We start from the raw sequence: 22,444 nt of genomic DNA, 5'->3' as shown, positions 1-22,444 counted from the left end.
ACAGCTGAGCTACCTTTCGTCCACGACCTTTTCCTCTCCCGCTCTCCCCTCCTCCTCGCCCTTTCGGAAACGTGGCTCTCTCCCGAAGACACGGTCTCCGCCGCCGCCCTCTCCGGCGGGGGCCTCTCCTTCTCCCACTCCCCCAGACTCACCGGTAAGGGAGGAGGCGTCGGCTTCCTCCTCTCGCCCCGTTGCTGCTTCCGCACTATCCCTCCCCCCCCCCCCTCCTTCCCCTCCTTCGAAGCCCATATCGTTCGCCTCTACCACCCCCTCCAGATACTCGTCGCCGTCATCTGCCGCCCTCCCGGTCCCACCTCCGACTTCTTCGACCACCTTGACCCCTTTCTCACCTTCCTTCTCTCCTTCTCTCTGCCCACTCTGATCCTCAGAGACTTCAACATCCATATGGACGTACCCGACGACTCGTCTGCCGCTCGCCTGCTATCCCTCCTCGAGTCTGCCGACCTTCTCCTCCACCGTATCGCGCCCACTCACCGACTCGGTCACACCCTCGATCTCGTCATCTCCTACCGCTGCACTATCCCCTCCCTCACCCACTCTGAAATCCCTCTCTCCGACCATGACCTTCTCACCTGCCTCATCTCTCACGCTCCCTCCCCCCGCAAACCTTCGCTACTGCCCCACGGAGACCTCCGCTCTCTCGATCCCATCCGTCTTTCCAAAAGCATCTCTCCTCACCTCGCCGCCCTGTCCCCACTTCCCACTCTCGACGATCGGGTCTCCGCTCTCGACTCCACCCTCTCTACTCATCTCGACTCTCTCGCCCCCCTTTCCCTCCGCCGCTCTCGCTCCACTGACCCGCGGCCCCGGATCGCCTCCTCCGTCCACCTCCTACGCTCCTACGCTCGAGCTGCCGAGCGCCGCTGGCGAAAGTCCAAGCACCAAGCCGACCTCACGCACTTCAAATTTATCCTTTCCTGCCTTAACTCTGCCCTCTCCTCCGCCAGGCAAAACTTCTTCTCCTCCCTCATCGACACCCATGCCCGTCACCCCCGCCAATTGTTCCGGACTTTTAACTCTCTCCTTAGGCCCCCTGTTCCTCCCCCTCCCCCATCTCTCACCCCCGATGATCCGGCCACCTATTTCCTCACGAAAATCAACACGATCGGGTCTGAGCTCCCCAAAGTCACCCCTCCGCCTCTCCCCTCCCACCCACCGACCCTCTCCCCTACTTTCCCATCCTTCCCCGCAGTATCCTCAGAGGAGATCTCCTCCCTCCTCGCAAGCGCCACCCCCTCCACCTGTGCCTCGGACCCCATTCCCTCTCACCTTATTAAAACCGTCGCCCCTGCCCTCCTCCCTTCCTTAACTTCTATCTTTAACCGCTCACTCTCCAATGGCTCCTTTCCCTCCGCCTTCAAATATGCACACTTCTCCCCATCCTAAAAAAACCCGTTCTCGACCCCACTTCCCCCTCCAGTTATCACCCTATCTCCCTCCTACCCTTCCTTTCCAAAATCCTACGAGTCGTCTACAATCGATGCTTAGAATTCCTTAACTCCCATTCTCTCCTAGACCCCCTCCGATCTGGCTTCCGTCCCCTCCGCTCTACCGAGACTGCTCTCTCTAAGGTCACCCGTGACCTCCTCCTTGCCAGATCCGATGGCTCCTACTCCATTCTGATCCTCCTTGACCTCTCTGCTGCCTTTGACACCGTCGACCATCCCCTCCTCCTCCATACCTTATCTCGCCTTGGCTTCACGGACTCCGTCCTCTCCCGGTTCTCCTCTCACCTCTCTGGCCGGTCATTCTCGGTCTCCTTCGCTGGCGCCTCCTCCCCCTCCCATCCTTTAACTGTTGGAGTTCCTCAAGGGTCAGTTCTTGGCCCTCTTCTGTTCTCCATCTACACTCACTCCCTCAGTGAACTCATTCGCTCTCACGGCTTTGACTACCAACTCTACGCAGATGACATGCAGATCTACATCTCCGCCCCTGTCCTCTCCCCCTCCCTTCAGGCTCGCATCTCCTCCCGCCTCCGGGACGTCTCCACCTGGATGTCGGCCCGCCACCTAAAACTCAACATGAGCAAGACCGAGCTCCTCATCTTCCCTCCCGAACCCGGTCCTCTCCCGGACTTCCCTATCACCGTGGATGGCACGACCATCCTTCCCGTCTCTCGGGCCCGCGATCTCGGTGTCATCCTTGATTCGTCTCTCTCGTTCACCCCACGCATCTTATCCGTTACCGAGACCTGCCGGTTTCACCTTTACAATATTGCCAAGATCCGCCCTTTCCTCTCCACCCAAACGGCTACCATACTGCTACGGGCTCTCGTTATATCCCGGCTACACTACTGTGTCAGCCTTCTCTCTGACCTCCCTTCCTCCTCTCTCACCCCGCTCCAGTCTATTCTTCACTCTGCTGCCTGGCTCATCTTCCTGCAGAAATGATCTGGGCATGTCACTCCCCTTCTTAAACAACTCCAGTGGTTGCCTATCGACCTCCGCTCCAAACAAAAACTCCTCACTCTAGGCTTCGAGGCTCTACATCACCTTGCCCCTTCCTACCTCTCCTCCCTTCTCTCTTTCTACCGCCCACCCCGCACGCTCTGCTCCTCCGCCGCCCACCTCCTCGCCGTCCCTCGGTCTCGCCTATCCCGCCGTTGACCCCCGGGCCACGTCCTCCCACGGTCCCGGAACGCCCTCCCTCCTCACCTCCGCCAAACTGATTCTCTTCCCCTCTTCAAAACCCTACTTAAAACTCACCTCCTCCTAGAGGCCTTCCCCGACTGAGCTCCTCTTCTCCTTCTACTCCCTCTACCACCCCCCCTTCACCTCTCCGCAGCTTAACCCTCTTTTCCCCCCATTTCCCTCCGCTCCTCCCCCTCTCCCTTCCCATCCCCTCGGCACTGTACTCGTCCGCTCAACTGTATATATTTTCATTACCCTATTTATTTTGTTAATGAAATGTACATCGCCTCGATTCTATTTAGTCGCCATTGTTTTTACGAGACGTTCTTCCCCTCGACTCTATTTATTGCCATCGTTCTCATCTGTCCGTCTCCCCCGATTAGACTGTAAGCCCGTCAAACGGCAGGGACCGTCTCTATCTGTTGCCGACTTGTTCATTCCAAGCGCTTAGTACAGTGCTCTGCACATAGTAAGCGCTCAATAAATACTATTGAATGAATGAATGAATGAATTAATTAATTAATTGGGCAGGGACTGTCTCAGTCTGTTGCCGGATTGTACACTCCAAGCGCTTAGTACAGTTCTCTGCACAAAGTAAGCGCTCAATAAATGCTATTGAATGAATGGAAATTCTCCAGGTCTGACCCCGAGAGGGGGGACAGTCCCAGTCATCAGAGGTAAAATCTTCCCAGCCCCCAGTTGCTCTGGAGGTGATTCCGCCGCTGCCGTGGACCTTTCCTGCCGTGCCCTGGCAAGGCAGGTTGGGAGCAGAGCCCTGGGATGACATTTGGCGGCGGGCCGGGGGGTGACGCGGATCCCTGGCCTCGCGTCTTGGCAATTGGGGGGCGTGGGAGGACCGGGGTGAAGTACTTCTGCAGCTGTCAAGGTGTTATTCATTTCAGCCTGACAGCTTTATTAAAAAAGTTCATCTCAGTCTCCCGGTCTCAGGGAACTCAAAACAAACAAGCGATGCTTACGCGGACCGAAACACGTTATGGAGGAACCAAGCCGGAATCCTTCTCTCCTTGCTTTCTGCCTTCTAGACCTCTGAGCGCCGGGTTTGCGAGTCCGCAGACCTGGATGCTGACTCTGGTCAGGAGGAGTGTAAGAGCTACTCCAGGAGTCTGAGTTTCAAACTTGGCACCGGCCTATTCATTTCGCGAGAGCTTCGCTCTAAATGGGAACCGTACATTTGCAACCGATCTTTCCCCTAAGTGTTTTCTGGGGACTCTTTAATACAGATCAGCCAGCAATAAGCAGTGAACTGGAGTCACGCTCCATCTCGTCTACGGAGTCTCCGCATGAGGTGTTCTTAGCGGAATCTATTTAAAGTCTGACGCTTATATTTTGAAGGTACTCTCAAAACGATGTAACGAGAGAGAGATTGCAGCTGCTCCGTTTATTCAAGAGTCTTTGCTGTCTATGCCGCTCTGACTACTGCAGCGGCCTCCTCGCTGACCTCCCTCCCTCTTGTCTTTCCCCAGTCCAGTCCTTACTTCACTCCGCTGCCTGAATCGTCGGAAAAAACAAAACAAAACATTCGGTCCCCGTCTCCCCGAACGGCCAGGGTTTGCTCATCCAGCTCCGTATCGAGCAGGTGCTTAGTCCGGAGCTCTGCACCCAGTACGTGCTCGACAAATACCATCGATGGATTTGGGTCAGCCAGGACACTAAGTGGAAAGGCAGAAGAAATCCGGAGCGAATGCTCATGTAATCCAGCCATCGGTCAATCAATCGATTGTATTTATTGAGCACTAACTGGGTGCAGAGCACCGTACTAAGCACTCTGGAGAGTGCCATATAACAGAGTTGGCAGACCCATTTCCCGCAATCAGTGGTATCTTTATCACTTAAAATACTAATAATGTCGGTATTTGTTAAGCGCTTACTATGTGCCGAGCACCGTTCTAAGTGCCGGGGCAGATACGGGGTCATCGGGTTGTCCCACGTGAGGCTCACGGTCTTCATCCCCTTTTTCCAGATGAGGTGACTGAGGTGCCGAGAAGCAAAGTGACTCGCCCACAGTCACCCAGCTGATAGGCGGCGGAGCCGGGATTGGAACCCATGACCTCTGACTCCCAAGCCCGGGCTCTAGCCACTGAGCCACGCCGCTTCTCTTAGGATATCGCAGTAGGAGTAGTATTCATTCATGATAATAATGATAGTAATCATGGTGTTCGTTAAGCGCTCACCACGTGGCGAGCACCGTATTAAGCGCTGGGGTGCTACGGGCAAAGAGGGTTGGGCACAGCCCTTGTCCCCCTTGGGGCTCCCAGTCTTCATCCCCATTTTACAGATGAGGAGACTGAGGCACATAGAGGTGAAGTGACTTGCCCAAGGCCACGCAGGGGTGGAGCCGGGGTTAGAACTCATGACCTTCTCCCTCCCGGGCCCCTGCTCTTTCCACTCCGCCGGGCCGCTTCCCCATTTAGAGAGCACCCTGCGCTAAGGGCTGGGAGAGAAGTCGCGGGTGGGAGTTAGACACGATCCCCGTCCCATGACGGTCTCACAGTCCAGTCCCCTCTGGTGGCCTGGCCAGAGAATGAAATGTGGGACCACGCGAGGGCCTCCAACGCCTGAGGCAGCGTGACTAAGCGGAAAGAGCCCGGGGTTGGGGGTCGGGGTCATGGGTTCGAATCCCGGCTCCTCCGCCTGCCAGCCGTGTGACTTTGGGCGAGTCACTTAGCTTCTCGGTGCCTCAGTGACCTCGTCTGTCAAATGGGGATGAAGACTGTGAGCCTCACGTGGGACAACCCGATGACCCCGTTTCTACCCCGGCTCTTAGAACGGTGCTCGGCACATAGGAAGTGCTTAACAGATACCGACATTGTTATCATTATTATGGGTTCGAATCCCAGCCCCGCCGCCTGCCAGCCGTGTGACTGCCGGCAAGTCACTTCGCTTCTCGGTGCCTCAGTGACCTCATCTGTCAAATGGGGATTAAAAACTGGGAGCCCCGTATGGGACAACCTTGTATTCCCCCCAGCGCTTAGAACAGTGCTTTGCACATAGTGAGCGCTTAACAAATACCGTCATTATTATTATTACTTCCGGGGAAGAGATCCTTCGAACCGGGTGCCGTTTCCAGTTGGGAACAGCTGCTCCGGAGACCAGGGCTCCCGATCTATCCGAGCAGCCCCTGTCGTGTTCTAATGTTTGCCCTGTGCCGGTCTGTCGGCAAGGCTGAACTAAACCCCGGGCCCGTCGATTTGCAAAATCCAATCTATATCGGTGATATCGCTCCAGTTTTATTTTCCTTAAAAATGAAGAGCTTCGCCTTGAGACTTCGGGGAATATGGTGCCCTGACCTGAGTCTGAGAGGTCGAGAGATCTGAGCGGCTTGCAGTAGCTCTTGGATATCCAGTCGCTGCGTTAGAAAGGAATCGATCGCATTTATTGAGCGCTTACTATGCGCAGAGCACTGTGCCGAGTGCTCCGGAGAGGACAGTGCGACGGAACTAGCGGAGCCCTTCCCTACCCGTAACGAGCTGCCAGTCTAGCGACCGTAAGGACCGTTCCAGCTCTTCCGCAGATGTCGCCGCCATCTACGGTGAAGCAGCGTGAAGCAGGGGAAGCAGCGTGGCTCAGTGGAAAGAGCCTGGGCTTTGGAGTCCGAGGTCATGGGTTCGACTCCCAGCTCTGCCACTTGTCAGCTGTGTGACTGTGGGCGAGTCACTTAACTTCTCGGTGCCTCAGTTACCTCATCTGTAAACTGGGAGGTAACTGTGAGCCTCACGTGGGACGACCTGATTACCCTGTATCTACCCCAGCGCTTAGAACAGTGCTCTGCACATAGTAAGCGCTTAACAAATACCAACATTATTATTATTATTTATTACGGTGACCTCAGTGTGATGGCTCAGCGCTTCGGAAGGATGCTGAATGTCGCTTTTCCCGAATCCCGATGTCTCAAATACAGACGGGCCCCTGGGTACATCCACCCCCACGGGAGACGCAACCTGGAGCTGCGTCTCGCGGTGGTCGCCGACTTTACTCCGGGATCCGTAAACCCTGCCACGGACGATTCATTCTAGTTACTGCGGGTGAATCCATCCCCTCCTCCCTTCCCCCTCCTCCCTTCCCCCTCCTCCCTTCCCCCTCCTCCCTTCCCGCTCTCCTCCATTCCGAGCGGTTTTCACCCCCCACACAGCATGCGCGACTCGGCCCTGCCCTCTCTCGTCTCCCCTCTCTGCCCCGGCTGTCGATAGCGAACTGGGAACGGGAAGGGAAAGGGCCAAAAAGAAGAAAGCTGCTGCTAGAGCGGAAGGGGCCGATTTCGGGATGCGGGTGGGAGGCAGGAAAAATGCTCCTGGGATTCCGGCTGGGACTCTTCCGATGGCTGGCTGTCGAGAACCCGGCCCCGTTTCCTTGCCCTAAGCGAGGGAGAGCCGGCTTGGTTTGTTGTTGAGCTCGTTGCGGGTAGGGGATGTGTCCGTTTATGGTTACGTTGTACTCTCCCGAGCGCTTAGTGCAGTGCTCTGCACGGTAAATACGATCAAACGATTGAGTGAACGTTGCCGTCGCCTCCCTCTCGGACCGGCTTTGACTTTTTTCGCCCGGCGTTGTGTCCGGGCACTGTCGTCTCTCCGGCTCCCCCTCCGGAGCTCCGCTTGGGCCTCCGGATCTACCTCCGGTCCCAGGTCCCCTAGGAACGCAGTGTCTTTGACATCCCAAAGACCCCCGTCTTTCCCCTCCCTGCCTCGCGGAGGTTCCCCGCGGGCCACCGTCCACGGCTCCGAGCTCGTTTGCTCCCCGAGGCGCGGACCGCTGACGGTCTTCATGACGACGGGATTGGCCGCTCTGCCAGAGGAAGAGATGGCGAGACCGCCGGGCTCTGCCAAGAAGCAAAGGAGGGAGGCGCAAGAGGGGACGGGGAAGAGAGTCAAAACCTGTCACCCAACCTCGGGTGAGGGGGCGGGTGTCCGACCAAACGGAGGGTCCCAGCTGAGACCTCGGTAACATCAAACCACCCGGGGAAGGGAAAACTGGGAAGGGAGCAGGGTGAGGGGAGGAGAGGGTAGTGAGGGAATCGACTTACCTGCGGCGACTGAAATTCAAAGAAAAAAACGCCTTTCCGTGCGGTGGGTGCGGGGCACCGGGGCCACGGGAGGAGAGAGCCGAGTTTGGACTCAGGGCAGGAAAGCCGATAGAAATAGGTGAGGGGCAAGGGAAAGCGGGGTAGGCAGAAATGGCAGACGGGCAGCCTTCAGTGAGCTCTCGGGCCAGAAAGGCTGGATTTTAAGTGTTTTTCAGTCGGCCTGGAAGTTCTCGGGTCTGGGGTGAGTGTGCCTTAGAGTCCAGCCCCAAAAGCTACGGGGGGTAGGAGGGGTGGGGAGAACAATGACCCGCCCCCCCACCCCCAAAACTCAACACCCTTGGAGGCAGTGACCGCCGTCCTTCTGGAGGGCGGCGCCTACGTATCGTGATGTTTTTTTCCCGTGAGAGATGTGCTGACGACAATCTGGTCCTTTCGTTCGGTATAATCGTTTGCAAATATTTCTCAGCACCTTTCCTTAATGGAACTCGGCATTTCCCCATCCGCTCGACCTCCGCCACAGCTGTCTCCCAGACAGAACCGTACAGATCCGCTGGCTGCCAGACGGGGAAGGAGATTATGTAACATCCCTTGGCGACTTGTTTGTTTTAGAATTTCACAACACTTCCAGTCAGAGAATAATTCCCGATGCCCAGTTTAAATGGCTTCTCCTGCAGTTTGTTCTCCCCCCCCGTCCGCCTTGTCCTATGCTTATTTTGTGACCAGAATAACTCCTGACAACCCGTGTGAAATGATCGTAATATTAATAATGCTGGTGGTATTTGTTAAGCGCTTACTATGCGCCAAGCACTCTTCCAAGCACCGGGGTCGACACAAGGTAATCAGGTCGTCCCACGTGGGACTCACGGTCTCAATCTCCATTTTACAGATGCGGTAACTGAGGCAAGGAGAAGTTAAGTGACTTGCCCAAGGTCACCCAGCAGACAAGTGAAAATAAAATAAATGGTGGTATTTGTTAAGCGCTCACTATGTGCCAAGCACTGTTCTAAGCGCTGGGGGATACAAGGTGATCAGGCCGTCCCACGCGGGGCTCACAGTTTTAATCCCCATTTTACAGATGAGGTAACCGAGGCACAGAGAAGTTAAGTGACTTGCCCAAAAAGCGGCGGAGCTGGGATTCGAACCCACGTCCTCTGACTCCCGAGCCCGTGCTCTTACCGAGAGGCCAGGCCGCTTCTCTAACCCCTCCGTCTACCAAATGGCTTCACGTGCTCAGAGACTTTTGAATCCCTTGTTCCGTCTCTCTTTCTCTCGGCTTGATGAGCTCCCTTTCTTTAGCCTTTCTTCATAAATCCTGTTTGCCTGTCAATAATTTGGTTCCTTCACTTCACGACCCTCTTTAAATTCTCTTCAAGTCGAGGAGCAGTACGGCGTAGCGAATAGAGCCCGGGCGCGGGAGTCAGAGGGTCATGGGTTCTAATCCCGGCTCCTCCGCTTGTCTGCTGTGTGACCCTGTGTGACCCTGGGCCAGTCACTTCACTTCTCTGGGCCTCAGTTTCCTCATCTGTAAAATGAGGATCGAGACCCTGAGCCCCACGTGGAATGGGAACTGTATGCTTGCGCATCCACCCCAGTGCTTAACACAGTACCTGGCACATAGCGCTTAACAAATACCATCGTTCATTTTTTTTTTTCCGTCTCACGTTGCTTGAGCTGCAGAGCTTAAACTGGACTCGGCTTGTCGGGTGTGAGAGCCCTCGCTTGAATTTACGTGCGTGCACACATCTCCAAACCGAAATGCTTTTGTGACAGATGTAAGAAAAGACTTCTTTTCTTTTCTCGAGTGAACCTGCCCAACGGAGCTTGGTCGGGGAACTGGCGGGAGAGCCAGCGAGAGACCCAGCGTAATGTTTTCGGTGGCCTTGCATTTCACACAAACGATGTGCCGTTGACTACCAGAGGTAGTCGTGGGCGGGGGAAGGGAAAAAAATCGGCGAATTTTGCCATGATAAGGATTGATGTGAAAGCTTTGATCAGGGAGGAGATTAGAACTGTTGGATAAAAGGAGAAGTGAATATTTCTGCATCTCTTTTGTGTGGCTATGCCTTTCCCATTTTTCCCAACCTTCCTGTCAGGTGGAATCTGGCAATCATTCTGGTAAATAAAAAGTTGCGGCGATTGAGAGTATCCTTTACCGGGGAAGGCACTGTGGAAAGACTGGTAAAGGATATGTTCGATCAGCGCGACTTTTCATTTGCCAGAATGATCGCTGGATTCTACTTCATAAGAATGCTGTGAGGATAAATGGGGTTAATATATAGGGTGGAAGCACATTGACTTCTCAGGAAGGAAAGCTCTAGTATTCCACACTGAGCCGAAATCTTCCCCAGAGGCTCTTCCGAAAGGCGACAGCCTGATTTTCTGAGCTGTAGAGTGAAAAAGAATCTCTCTCTCTTTCTTTCTCTACCCTACCTTCCCCCTTCTTCGAGAGCAGACCGGCCTAATTCCGGCCATCCCTAGAAAATTGCTCAGCCACCATCCCCAACGGGCTCGAGGCCGTGTCCCAACTGAACGAGTTTTCTGGGTGATGAAAATCAGTACCCAGAAAGAAACGGCATCCGAGGGTTGTCGTGGAGCCGGGAAGGCCCCACCGGACCTCGAGATGATCGAAAACGCTCTGTCGTGTTGATTTTGTCTCCAGGTGTGATAACGTGCGGGTCTACAAGCTGGGCCTTTTTTCCGGTCTCTGGTGGACCCTGGCTCTCTTCTGCTGGATCAGTGACAGAGTGTTCTGTGAAATGTGGTCTTCCTTCAACTTCCCCTACTTGCACTGCGTATGGTAAGTCCCCTGTGTAATGGAGTCGGCCAGTGTGCGGTGCTAAGCTGAGAACCTCTTCGTCCTCCTCTCTATTAGAGTGGAGGGTACCGCGAGCTCACCTCCTCCGGGAGGCCTTCCCAGGCTGAGCCGCCCCCTTTTCCTCTGCTCCTCCTCCCCTCCCCATCGCCCCGACTCCCTCCCTCTGCTCTGCCCCTCTCCCCGCCCCACGACACTTGTGTATATTTGTACGTATTCATTATTCTGTTTTATTAATGATGTGCATCAATAATTCTATTTATTTATTTCGATGCCCGTCTGCTTGTTCTGTTAGCTGTTCCCCCCCCCCCCCCCCAGACCGTGAGCCCGTTGTTGGGTAGGGATCGTCTCTATCTGTTGCCGAATTGTACTTTCCAAGGGCTCTGCACACAGTAAGCGCTCCAAGGATACGATCGAATGAACGACCGAATGAGGGAGCTCTGAGGGCAGGAGCGTCACCTATGCCGCAGAAGGAATTGAGATCCGGCTCAAGTTGGAAGTTAAGAAACCCTCGCAAATGAGGGTGAAACGAATGGATGATCTCTTTTTCAAAACTCACGCTGAAGCGGTTTCAATAACGTTGAGAAATTCATTCATTCATTCAATAGTAGTTATTGAGCGCTTACTATGTGCAGAGCACTGTACTAAGCGCTTGGAATGGACAGTTCGGCAACAGATAGAGACGATCCCTGCCCATTGACGGGCTCACAGTCTAATCGGGGAAGACGGACGGACAAAAACAATCGCAATAAATAGAATCAAGAAATACTATAAAGAGCCAGGAGGGCGATAAAGCAACCGACTGGCCAACTGGAAACTCGAGGTCTAGGCCCCATAGCCAGCATTTAAATCAATCAATCAGGAGTATTCACTGAGGATCCACCTGGCGACAGGCATGGTACCGGCTGCTGAGATGATGGTGGTGATAATAATAATAGTAATAATAATGTTGGTATTTGTTAAGTGCTTACTATGTGCAGACCACTGTTCTAAGCACTGGGGTAGATACAGGGTAATCAGGTTGTCCCACACGGGGCTCACAGTCTTCATCCCCATTTTACAAATGAGGTAACTGAGGCCCAGAGAAGTGAAGTGACTTGCCCACAGTCCCACAGCTGACAAGTGGCGGAGCTGGGATTCGAACCCATGACCTCTGACTCCCAAGCCCGCGCTTTTTCCACCGAGCCACGATGGTGATGGTGGGGTGGGGGAGAGTCGGGGGCCGGGGAGGGGGTGGCACGGAGGTGGGTTATGGGAGAGCTGAGCTCAGGTAAGACGCTTCTCAGTTGAAGTTTGGAAAAACGTTCCGCCGTGCGCTCAACTCTTCCTCTCACGTCTCCGCCCCATCACTTCCCCGCTGAGCGTGGATATACTGCGTCCTGAGAGCTCTGTTTCAGCTCAGTCACAAGTGCCCAGAAGTGGCACGGTATTGATCGGGCGTAACCGCCCTGGAGCTCTCCCCGGGGAAAGGTGCCATTCAAGCCCTGCCTCTTGCCCACGTTGCAGACTACGGCGCCTCGTGGGCAGGCCTACCGCATCTAGCCCGCCTATGGCACTGAACCCTCCCAAGGGCTTCGTCCGAGCTCCGCGCATTCAGGAAGCGCTCGATCAACACCACCGATTGACCGATCAGCTGGCACGCTTTCGTGTACCCTTGCAGATTCCGGCAGACTGAGGGGAGGTTCCCTGGGCACGGGAATTAAGGCCGATCTTCAGAGCACCGGGTCCCAGCAGTTGGCTGGGAGTGGGTCGGGGGATACCATTCTCCGACTCGGCAGTGAGCACCGCAGGTTGCAATGACGCCTCCTCCTAATTAAAAGGCAAGAGGAATGTAATTACAGCCGTGGGAAGAAAGGCAAGAAGGGGCAGGAGAGCCCTTCACCGCGGAATCTGTAGGCGGCTGAACGCTGACGAGGATTTTCCCATTTTATCTGTTGCAGGCATATTCTCATTTGCCTCGCTGCCTATCTGGGTTGCGTCTGCTTTGCGTACTTCGACGCCGCCTCGGAGATACCGGAACAGGGCCCTGTCATCAAGTTCTGGCCCAGCGAAAAATGGGCGTTTATAGGAGTTCCTTACGTCTCCCTCCTCTGCGCCCACAAGAAGTCTCCGGTCAAGATCACCTGATGCCAAGTAGAGCAGATGGACTCCCTATTTATTTTTCTCACTCACTGGGTTTAATTAATGGTAAGGTCAGGGGATGCGGAGTCTGGCTCTATTTGACTTTTTTTTGTTTCTACCCCATCTGAACGTGGAATCCACAAGGGTGCGATTATGGCAGAAAAAAATGTATTTCCTCTCTTCTCTTCTGGAGAGGGGACTGAAACTCTTTGTAATAGAGAAATCTAGAATGCCCTTGGTTTTTTTTTTTTCTTTCTTTCTTTCATGAGCTTTATTTTTAGATGCGGCAGCTTGTTTGGCTATAAATTATCTTTAAAAAATGGGGATAACCGGGTGTCCCCGTCAGACCAAACGACAGACTGAATCGGAACTCCGAATCTATTTATCGATGTTGCTTCCCCACACGTGTTTTCCTAAACTGTTTCTATGAGAGTGAACAAGTGAATCTACCTTCTGAGATGCCAAAGATCCCATTTTGAAAGACAGCTGACAGTTGGAAAAATGGACAGAAAAGAAAAAAAAGCACAAGAAATCCAAGTCCTCTTTTCTTTCCTCTCTCCCTCCTCCCCAAAACCAATAATCACAACATAAATGGCTGAAATGATTAGAGGAAGGGGAAATTTGTCACTGAACTGTTTTAAAATGAAGTATGACTTCATTTCACCACCCATGCAGAGAAATCTAGATTGAGATTCGTCATCTGGGCGAAACTCTTGAAAACTCTTAAGAGATGCAAGGATCCTTTGATCTAACCTTGCTTTCTCCCCAGCAACAACGCTAAGCGGGAAATTTTCAAGTGAGGTAATGCTTTTTCGGTCAATCTTCTCCTCTGAGTGCTCAAATGCCCTGGAAGGGAGCTTAAGAAGCGGCTTTGGAAAGCCCGTCTTTAGAGGCTGGCGCATCCCGAATTCGAATGCAGTTCGGCAAGCTTCCCGTTCTTTTAATGTAACACTATCGGTTCTCACCGGCCTAAAAGGGACGTGTTTAAAAGTCTGTTGAGCCACTCAATAGGAACCTAAACGAAACAGAATGTGACTCATATAGGTGGGTAATATATACACCCAGAAAAATAGGTTGTGGTACAATTCCTCTAGTTTTAAATGGGCCAAGTTGGGGAATTGTCACTGTCGGCAGTGTTTGTGGTGCAGACTGCCAATCTCAGGGATATTTTTTCTTAATCTGGACCACTTTTTACCTTGAGGGAGAGAGGATGTGAAGGAGGAAGGGAAGGACCTGTGTGCGTTCTCTCTAAAATTGCAAAGGAAACTTTGATGTTGACCCGTCGGCAACCACCGAGGCGAAGGGATTCTTCACTTTACGGGCCGAAGTTTTAGACCGTCTCTTTTTGGTAGACTGGCTGTCGTTGCTGCACTTTAGATTTCCTATTCTGCCGAAGGTGTACTACGCCAAAGAGAGATGTGGGGACTGCCCTCGGAGAGTAAATGTGACTTTTTCTTTTTAAACCCTACCCTTCCTTCTCATGGAATTGTAACAAGATGCGAGGGCCGCTGTTTGGAAGAAGTTGTCATTTGCCACTAGGTTAATTAGTATTTCAAGGGCCGATCTTCACAGATGATCAGAGGTGCCAAGTTAATGGCGGGAGGAAGCTGATGAATGACTTCACCTCCTCAAGTGATGCGCATAGCTGTTTTGGTTTTATGTGATGCGTTAGCCTTTCTTCTTTCGGGGCTGGGTCATACCAATTACGCCATAGGAATGGTGAGTTTTATGCGTGGATAGGGGCCGAGCAGAGTGCATACCATCCACCTGCGGATCCCAAACCCCCGTGAGCCGTAAGCCGAGCTAAGAAAAGCACGGCACCAGGCAGGGTGGTAGAGCGAGAGAGACCTGGCTTTCCTCCCGGCTCCTCTGCCGGGGGGGGCGGGCCCGGGAGGGGCTTAAAGGGAAATCTTTCAATGGTCACTCTTGGCCAGGAGAACCTTCCTTCGTTTTGCCCATCAGTCAGGCTCTTTCCTCACCGCGGCAGCGCAGGGGTGGAAATGGACCGTTTTTTCTTAGCGGAACACCCAGGTGTTTTCAGTGTCTGCCACGAGCACCATCCATCCCTGGGCAGCGGGGCCAGAGAGTGGACGGGTTTCTCCTTACCAGCGTTCTGCTCGCCTTCTTCCCTCATCAGTGCATCGGCACGGGGCCTACCCCTGCCTCCTTCCCCAGGATCCACGGGGATGATCCGGCCCCTTCCGCACCGGCAACCTGCCTGCGCATCCCCCAACGCTTCCCGCGCACCGTCCGCCCAATGCCGCCATCACCTTGAGGTGGTGGGCAGGCATTCCGTGGAGGTGGGGGAAAGGGGAGGGAGAGAGAGGCGCAGGTTCAGTCCACCACTGGCCAAGGCTGGAACAGTGGGGGAAGGACACGTCTGCTGCAATGGGAAGGAGCCCACGAGCAAGCCACAGGATGGCAATTGAAAGGAGCCTTGGCTGCTTGGCTTTCCATGGGTTAATTTTTTTTCCAGTGGCTAAGGACTAGGTCAGGTCTGTGCCTGTCCTGGGCATAGATGGAACACGCCATGAAACTGCGTCTCGTGCAGGGCTCCCGGATATAGAGCAGAACACAAAACTGGAAGCTGACTCTAGTTTTACTGGATTTGCAACATCGGGCGGGGGGGGGGAGGTTTCTGGAAAGGAGGAAAATTTAGCTTCCTGAACTTTTCTTTGGCAGAAGCGGGTCCCCCTCTCAGCACGCTCTACTCTAGTGAGTCGCAGAAAACGGGTCCTCGAAGGAAAAGGAAAACGGACCCAAAGAACTCACCTAAAATCTACTACGGCATAGGAGCGATTAGAAAGTAGCCAGGGAAGACCTCACGGAGGAAATGTGATCGCGGAAGGGCTTTGAAGATGGGAAGAGCTGCGGTCTGTTGGATGTGACGTGGGAGGGAGTGCCAGGAGGGGGGAGGCCGTGAGCAAGAGGTCAGCGGCGGCGGAGAGAGGAGGGCAAGGCACAGCGAGGAGGGTGGCCAGGGAGGAACGAACCGTTCGAGCTGGGGCCAAGTGGGAGAGCAGCAAAGATGAGTAGGGGAGTGATTGCTGACGGAGTGCTCTGACACCAGCCGTTTTTGCTTCGTGCGGAGAGGAAGGGAGAATCGCTGACTTGACAAGGCATCCCAGTCACATGGCCCTTAGGTAAACTAACTTGCAAAGTGGACATCCTGTGCATCTACATTCTTCAGTGCCTATGACCGAATTCGAGACGTATTGTTTGGCGTGTTCTTTTTTTGCGATTCTGGCCAAAACCGAACCAAAGAACAGACGAGCTGAATCCTGCCTTCAGATGCTCGCTTCTTTCTGTTGGCCTCATCATTTGGAGGCCACGTCATACTTGACTTTAGAGGGTCCTGTAGATGTTTGACTCTGATTCTGATAAGGAAGAACTATGCTTCTTCAGAGAGTATGCAAAATCGTTTCACTTCAATTGAAAAGTTCATATTCCGTCTTTTTATAGCTAGGTCACGGTAGTTACTCTATGGGACTAGTACGGTTTATTCCCGGTTGGAATTTGTCAAGGGTCAAAAGCAGGGAGAGCTGCAAATACTGGATTTAGGATGAGGAGGGTTAAAAATTCAGTCTGATTTCAGTCCCGTGTCTAACTTTTCGGGTTCAGTTGCTGCTGTTAAGTACTGAAGGGTCTTCCTCCCCTTCACCTTGTTATTATTTCTGAATTAAGTACTTCTTCATTTAGGTTCGGGGGTGTCTAATGCTACAAAGATACAGAAAGAGAAAACCGGGCCGTAAGGGTGAAGGCACAGGTATTATTCTTAAGAATAACCTTAAGCCCCCAAGGTTAGGTCGTATTTTGATGAAGGAGCCAAGCCGGCCTGAAATCTGCTGATAGTCTGAAACACTGAGATGTCAAACGACTGGAACCTTCTTTTGGAGGAAAAGATTTGACGAGGCCAAACATCGTTTAAATGGCAGTTTTATGAAATCTAGTCTCCGAAGTATTAAAGGGTACCCGCTCACCTGCTCTTCTTTCTTTTCCTCTTCAGAGTGTGGCTAAGAATTCAGTTTACTGGACTTCTTAGGTATTACAACCCTCCAAAGGTATCTGCTTGCTTGAACCCAAATTATTGTGCTATTTTTGGATGGCATCGCCAGGTGGAGTTAAGCTATTCTTCAATACGCTAACTGACATCATGTAATCAATTATTTCGCTCGTGGGACTGTGGCGGCTGAAAGAGCTCTGCGACAGAACCATCCAGAAAAGGTTCTTTCCCAAACAACCTTTGACCTTTCACGTAAGGGCTTTATCTGGACACGTCTTGCCACACTACAGTTGCTTTTATAAATAACACTCTTCCCCGCTGACGGCAGGCAAAAAAGCCCAGTGTCTCACCGAGGCTGTATCTAGCGTAGCATGCATCCCGTTTCTTCACCGGTGGGAGAACAGAGATTGGGTCAACCCCCTGGACTTGGAAAGTTTACTCGGAACAGTGAGTTCCAGCCAAGTTCCCTGTTGAGTCGGTTCGTGTGACCGAAAGCTCTGGTGACGGGGTCGTGGAGCCTGAGAAATCCAGTTCGGTAAATCAGACGATTGCTACATCTCCACTTCGGTTTGTACGTGAAAAGGCCAACTGACATGTGGTTGAGTATTTGACAAGGTATTAGTTGGATTAGTATTTTTTTAATGGTATTTGGTGAGTGCTTACTCTGCGCCAGGCACTGTCCTAAGCGCTGGGGTAGAATCAAGCTAACCAGGTTGGATGCAGTCCACGTCCCACATGGGGCTCCCGGTCTCAATTCCCATTTCGCAGAGAAGGGAACTGAGGCACAGAGAAGCGAAGCGACTTGCCCAAGGTCACACGGCAGACAAGTGGCGGAGCCGGGGTTCGAACTCAGGCCCTTCCGGCTCCCAGGCCCGGGCTCTATCCACTAGGCGACGCTCCTTCTCGTACCTGTGCAATCAGCTGCATTTTTGGAGCTGCAGAATGTAATTGTGAGGTCTCGGATATTTAAATATTTTAGAGAGAGAGAATGTACTCCGTAAGGAAGGGTGGCCTCCTCCGTAGTAGCAAACTTGCATCACCTGTTTGGGTGTTGATATTTTTAAAAAATTGGAGCTTGTTGCACTTTATATGCTCTTTATATGAACTGAACCTGCCATTCTTTTTTAATGTTAAAGCCGCAAATGAGATTGAGCGTGTGCGTTTGTGTGTGGGTGTGCGTGTGGGTGTTTTTCCGTCGTGATTTCTGCGATTCCTACCGTGAAAACGAGTTTAATGAACATCAAAGCGTCGTTCATATTTTATTTAAATTAATATTTAACCAGCACAGTGGAACAGTTAGGGTAGAGTAATGTCTAGAGATGTGAAACTAATACAGCTAGACATCTTTTGAGATGACTATTTTTAACATGAAGAGTCTATATACAGTTTATTTTCTTAACCTTTATGTACTATTATACTATGTGAATATAACCTGTCACTGGAAAATGCAGGAAAGAGTTCATCGATTTGGGGTTTTATCTAATTGGTGTGGAAAGAAGATGTGTGCACTTCTCAATATTAAATGACTTTCATAATGACGGCTGTATGTTTATCTCTTCATTTGGTTTATCTTCCGGTGATTATCAGTATTTTCTAAGCCAGCGAGCAGTTGGCTTAAAACTAGTCCAACAGGATGAAGTAAATTTACCTGCCATTCATTAAACGGGAGAGAAGATAACATAGTTTGAAATCAGGTACACGATAAGGCGACTTTTTCCAAGATTTCTGTAATAAATGCCTGGCTCAGTGGAAACAGCACGGGCTTGGGAGTCAGAGGTCATGGGTTCAAATCCCCCGGTCAGCCGCTTGTCAGCTGTGTGACTTTGGGCAAGTCGTTTAACTTCTCCGTGCCTCAGTTACCTCATCTGTAAAATGGGGATGAAGACCGTGAGCCCCACGGGGGACAACCCGATCACCCCGTATCCTCCCCAGCGCCTAGAACAGTGCTTTGCGCATAGTGAGCACTTAACAAATGCCATCATCATCATCGAACCAATCAAGACCTCAAGAGGAATGTGAAATAGGTAGCGGGTCCACCTCACGGAATGCTTTAGGTAGTCTTCTGATCAGAAGCCTTCACTCCTGATTCATTCATTCACTCGGATTTATTGAGCGCTTACCCTGCGCAGAACACTGTACACTGTACGCTTGGAAAGTACAATTCGGGATGGCATAAACCCGGCAGGCAGAAGCAGAATTAGAACCCAGGACTCCTGATTCCTAGGGAAGTGCTCTTTCCCCCGGGCGGCGGTCACACCGTGACACAGTGGTTTCTTCCAACTCTTTCTTCCTCCACTCGTCTTTCCCACTCGATCTGTCACCAAATCCCGACGGTTCTACCTTCACCGCGTGGCTAAAAATCTGTCCCTCCCTCTCCATCCCAACTGCTATCACGTTAATCCAAAGCACTTGTCCTCTCCCGCCTCGACTGCCGCATCAGCCTTCATTCTGCCGCCCGGCTCGTTTTCCTAAAAACGAGTTTGGATCCAGGTGTACCCACTCCTCATAAACCTCCAGCGGTTACCCGTCCACCTCCGCATCCAACGGAAACCTCTCGCCGTCGACTTTGAGGCGCTCGGTCCCCTCACCCCTTCTTACTTTACCTCGCTGACGATCTACTACTATCCAGTCGGCCTGCTTCACTCCTCTAGCGCCCGCTTGCTCACCGTGCCTCCATCTCCTCTCTATCGCCGCTGGCCCCTTTCGTAGATCCTCCCTCTGGCCCGGAACTCACTCCCTCTCCGTATATGCCAGACCGCTGCTCTCCCCATCTTAAAAGCCTTATTAGGGTCGCTTCTCCAGGAGGCCCTCCACAATTAATCCGTTTCCCCTGCTTCCCTCTCCCTTCTGTGTCATCAATCCCCTTGGTTCTCGTACCCTTCGGGTGCTTGGTATTCACCCCACCCTCAGCCCCGGAGCACTTGCGTACGTATCTGTTATTCATTTATATTAATGTCCATCTTCCGCTCCGAACTGCAAGCTCCTCGTGGGCAGGGCAGGTGTCTTATCAGTTCTGCTGTACCGTACTCTCCCAAGCACTTAATACAGTGCTCTGCACACAGCAAGCGCTCAAGTAATATTATTGATTGATTCCGATACCACACTGTAGTTTACCCAGACTGACGTGCATCGCCAGAAGAGTGTTCCCTGCTTCCTCAATAGGATTATTTCCAAATAATGAAGCAGAGACACACTTTACGGGAAAATCATAATGGTGGTGGGAACAGGAGTAGGATTTATTGAGCACCCAATTGGGGTGGTGCACTGTACTAGGGAGGTATAAAATAAAGAAGTGACCCATTTCCCTCCCACTAGGAGCTCATAAATACGATCGAATGAATGAATGAAAGGGGGAGAAAAATAGAAGAATATTATTTACCACTGAAGTGGTCGAAATAAAAAGCTGAGTACCCATAGAAGTGCTAAACAGGGTATAAATGAGTTCACAGGAGTGTAAATAAGATAACGGAGGAAGAAGAATAAGCATCAGATCTGATATACGCGCCTAAGTGCTTAGTACAGTGCTCACTAGCCCTCGATAAATATCATCGTTCGGTTGATCGGAGGATAAGAAAACGTGATCTGAATCTTGCAGATGTAGTCTAGTCATTCATTATCTATTCGTTCATTCATCCATTCGATAGTATTTACTGACTGCGCAGAGCTCGGCAACATACAGTACAAATTAAAGACGTGACCCGGCAGTGTGAGCTAGTGGAGAGAGAGCACGGGCTGGACACCTCAGGCCAGGAATGCCAAGAGGGGGGTCCCTCGCTCCTGTGCCAACCAAATAGGGTATGGCGGAGCGGGGCGGGCGGGGTGGGGAGGACGGAGATTGGACGAGCGGAATCCGGAAGCCCCAACGGCCCAGAAGGGCAGGTGAGAGATGGCCTGCCGTCTCCGACACTGTGGGCAACAGATCGAGGCCCGTGGCAGCTGGCTGCGTGTCGTCCCTGCCCGGCGTGTGGGACACCTGCTCTGACTCTGGGACCGGTGCCGGGAGGGACTGCGAGACAGGTGAGTGTCCAGCTGTGCACTCGAGGGCCTGGGCAGTGCTTTTCCAAGTACCTGTAACCACATAAGCGTATCCCTCCCGAGCGTCACGTGAGACCTGAGCGGCTCCACTTTGGCCGAACCCGCCACTTCAGGGCCCTAGGGAAAATGTGGAAGAAATTAGGTGTATGGGAGAGTCAGGGAAATGCTGGAGTGTCTGTCTGCGCTACACCCACTGTCCGTTGCCTGTGATCCCTCAGGCTCACACATTTGGATAGGCCGCACAGATGGATGCCAGCTGCAGCCCGATCACAGCAGAGGAGGATTGGAGGATGGCGATCAACCAGCCCCTGTCATCGGTTGCTTGTCGTGTTTTGTTTTGTGCCGTCGAGTCATCTCCGACCCCTAGCGACGCCGTGGACACATCTCTCCCAGAACGCCCCCACCTCCTGCTGCAATCGTTCTGTAGCGGATCCGTACAGTTTTCTTGGTAAAAATGTGGACGTGGAGTGCCGTAAACTTGAGTCTCCACCCTCGACTCTCTCCCATGCCGCTGCTGCCCAGCACGGGTGAGTTTTGACTCGTAGCAGATGGCCTTCCACTCGCTAACCACTGCCCAAGCTAGGAATGGAATGGGTAGGCCTCTGCTTGACTCTCCCTCCCACAGCCAAGACTGGTAGAGTACTGGAAACCCCCCGGGTGCAACCCTGAGAGGGACATTGGTTATAATAATAATAATAATAATGATATTTGTTATGCGTTTACTATGTGCCAAGCACTGTTCTAAGCACTGGGTAACATCTCCGCTCACTGGGAAGGGCTTGTTGTTGTTCCAGCCCATCAGACGGTCCCCCGATTGCCCCGGGGCGATTCCTGACATGCCAGGGATGCCTGGTGGGACTCCGTGGCCAGTGAAGCAGCACCGTGCCCATCCAGATCAGTTCTGCTGTTGTCTCTCTTTGCAGGAGTTGGTATCTACCCCAGCGCTTAGTAAGCGCTTAACAAATACCGTCATCCTCATCATCATCATTCCCAAGCTGGGTAGGATTTTGGAGAGCACAGTATTTTGCAAATAGACCATGACGGAGGCAAAGTGCATGCTTGATTGTGGGTGTCATTTCTTCTGCGTTTTGTCAGTACAATAAATGCCGTTGGTTTGGCAAGGAGATCATCGGTGACCTTCGAGAGGGCGGTCCCTCGAAGCCTTATTGAAGTTACATCACCTCCAAGAAGTGCTTCCCTGAGTAAGCCCCCCTTTTTCTCCCACTCCCTTCTACGTCGCCCTGACTTGCTCCCCTTTTTCATCACCCCCTCTCAGCCCCACAGAACTTAGGTACATATCTGGAATTTATTAACTTTATTAATGTCCGTCTGCCTGCCTCTGGACTGTTTTTATTGTGGGCAGGGAATGTGTCTGATTATTGTTGGATTGTACTCTCTCAAATGCTTAGTACAGTGCTCGGCACACTGTAAGCGCTCAATAAATACGATTGAATGAAGGAATGAATGAACTAAAAGTAAGTGTATTCCTTCCGAGAGGGAAGTTCACTTAGCTGCCTGTGAATAACTAAATAAGTGTAAACCTCCCGAAAGGGAAGTTCAGTTCGCCACCTGGAATAAATTTTGCATGGCTCAGCCTTTCCGACTCCGGTCTCTCACTCTCCCCGTGCCGATCCTCGAACCTGTCCCCACGCGACCGGTGACAGGCCTCTTGCGGCAGGTGCTGTCGTCATTCCCGCCAGGGCGGTGGAAAGCAGGATGGGGTGGGGTCTCCTAGACGGTGCGGAGGGCAGCCGGTGCCGGCCCTGGGGAGCGGGGGGGGGGGG

At 52.5% G+C, this 22,444-nt stretch overlaps 1 protein-coding gene and 1 non-coding gene across 2 annotated transcripts in view; one reads left to right on the top strand and one right to left on the bottom strand.

Moving 5' to 3' along the window:
* ACER2 (alkaline ceramidase 2) overlaps window positions 1–13,223 on the top strand; it is a 34,002-nt gene extending 20,779 nt beyond the window's left edge. Inside the window, exons 5-6 of the mRNA XM_029053972.2 lie at window positions 10,349–10,486; window positions 12,442–13,223. Coding sequence (XP_028909805.1) covers window positions 10,349–10,486; window positions 12,442–12,628 — 325 coding nt within the window. The 3' untranslated portion in view covers window positions 12,629–13,223. The remainder of the gene's footprint in view (window positions 1–10,348; window positions 10,487–12,441) is intronic.
* Window positions 13,224–21,197: 7,974 nt separating this feature from the next.
* Window positions 21,198–21,335, bottom strand: LOC114807724. Its single transcript, XR_003755799.1, has one exon. It is a non-coding gene; the product is annotated as a small nucleolar RNA SNORA7 (small nucleolar RNA).
* Between the last annotated feature and the right edge of the window lie 1,109 nt (window positions 21,336–22,444).

This window comes from Ornithorhynchus anatinus, chromosome X3, assembly GCF_004115215.2.
Source record: "Ornithorhynchus anatinus isolate Pmale09 chromosome X3, mOrnAna1.pri.v4, whole genome shotgun sequence".
Lineage (NCBI taxonomy): Eukaryota > Metazoa > Chordata > Mammalia > Monotremata > Ornithorhynchidae > Ornithorhynchus > Ornithorhynchus anatinus.
The sequence above is the reverse complement of the archived record's forward strand: the minus strand, read 5'-3'. Positions and strand labels throughout refer to the sequence as shown.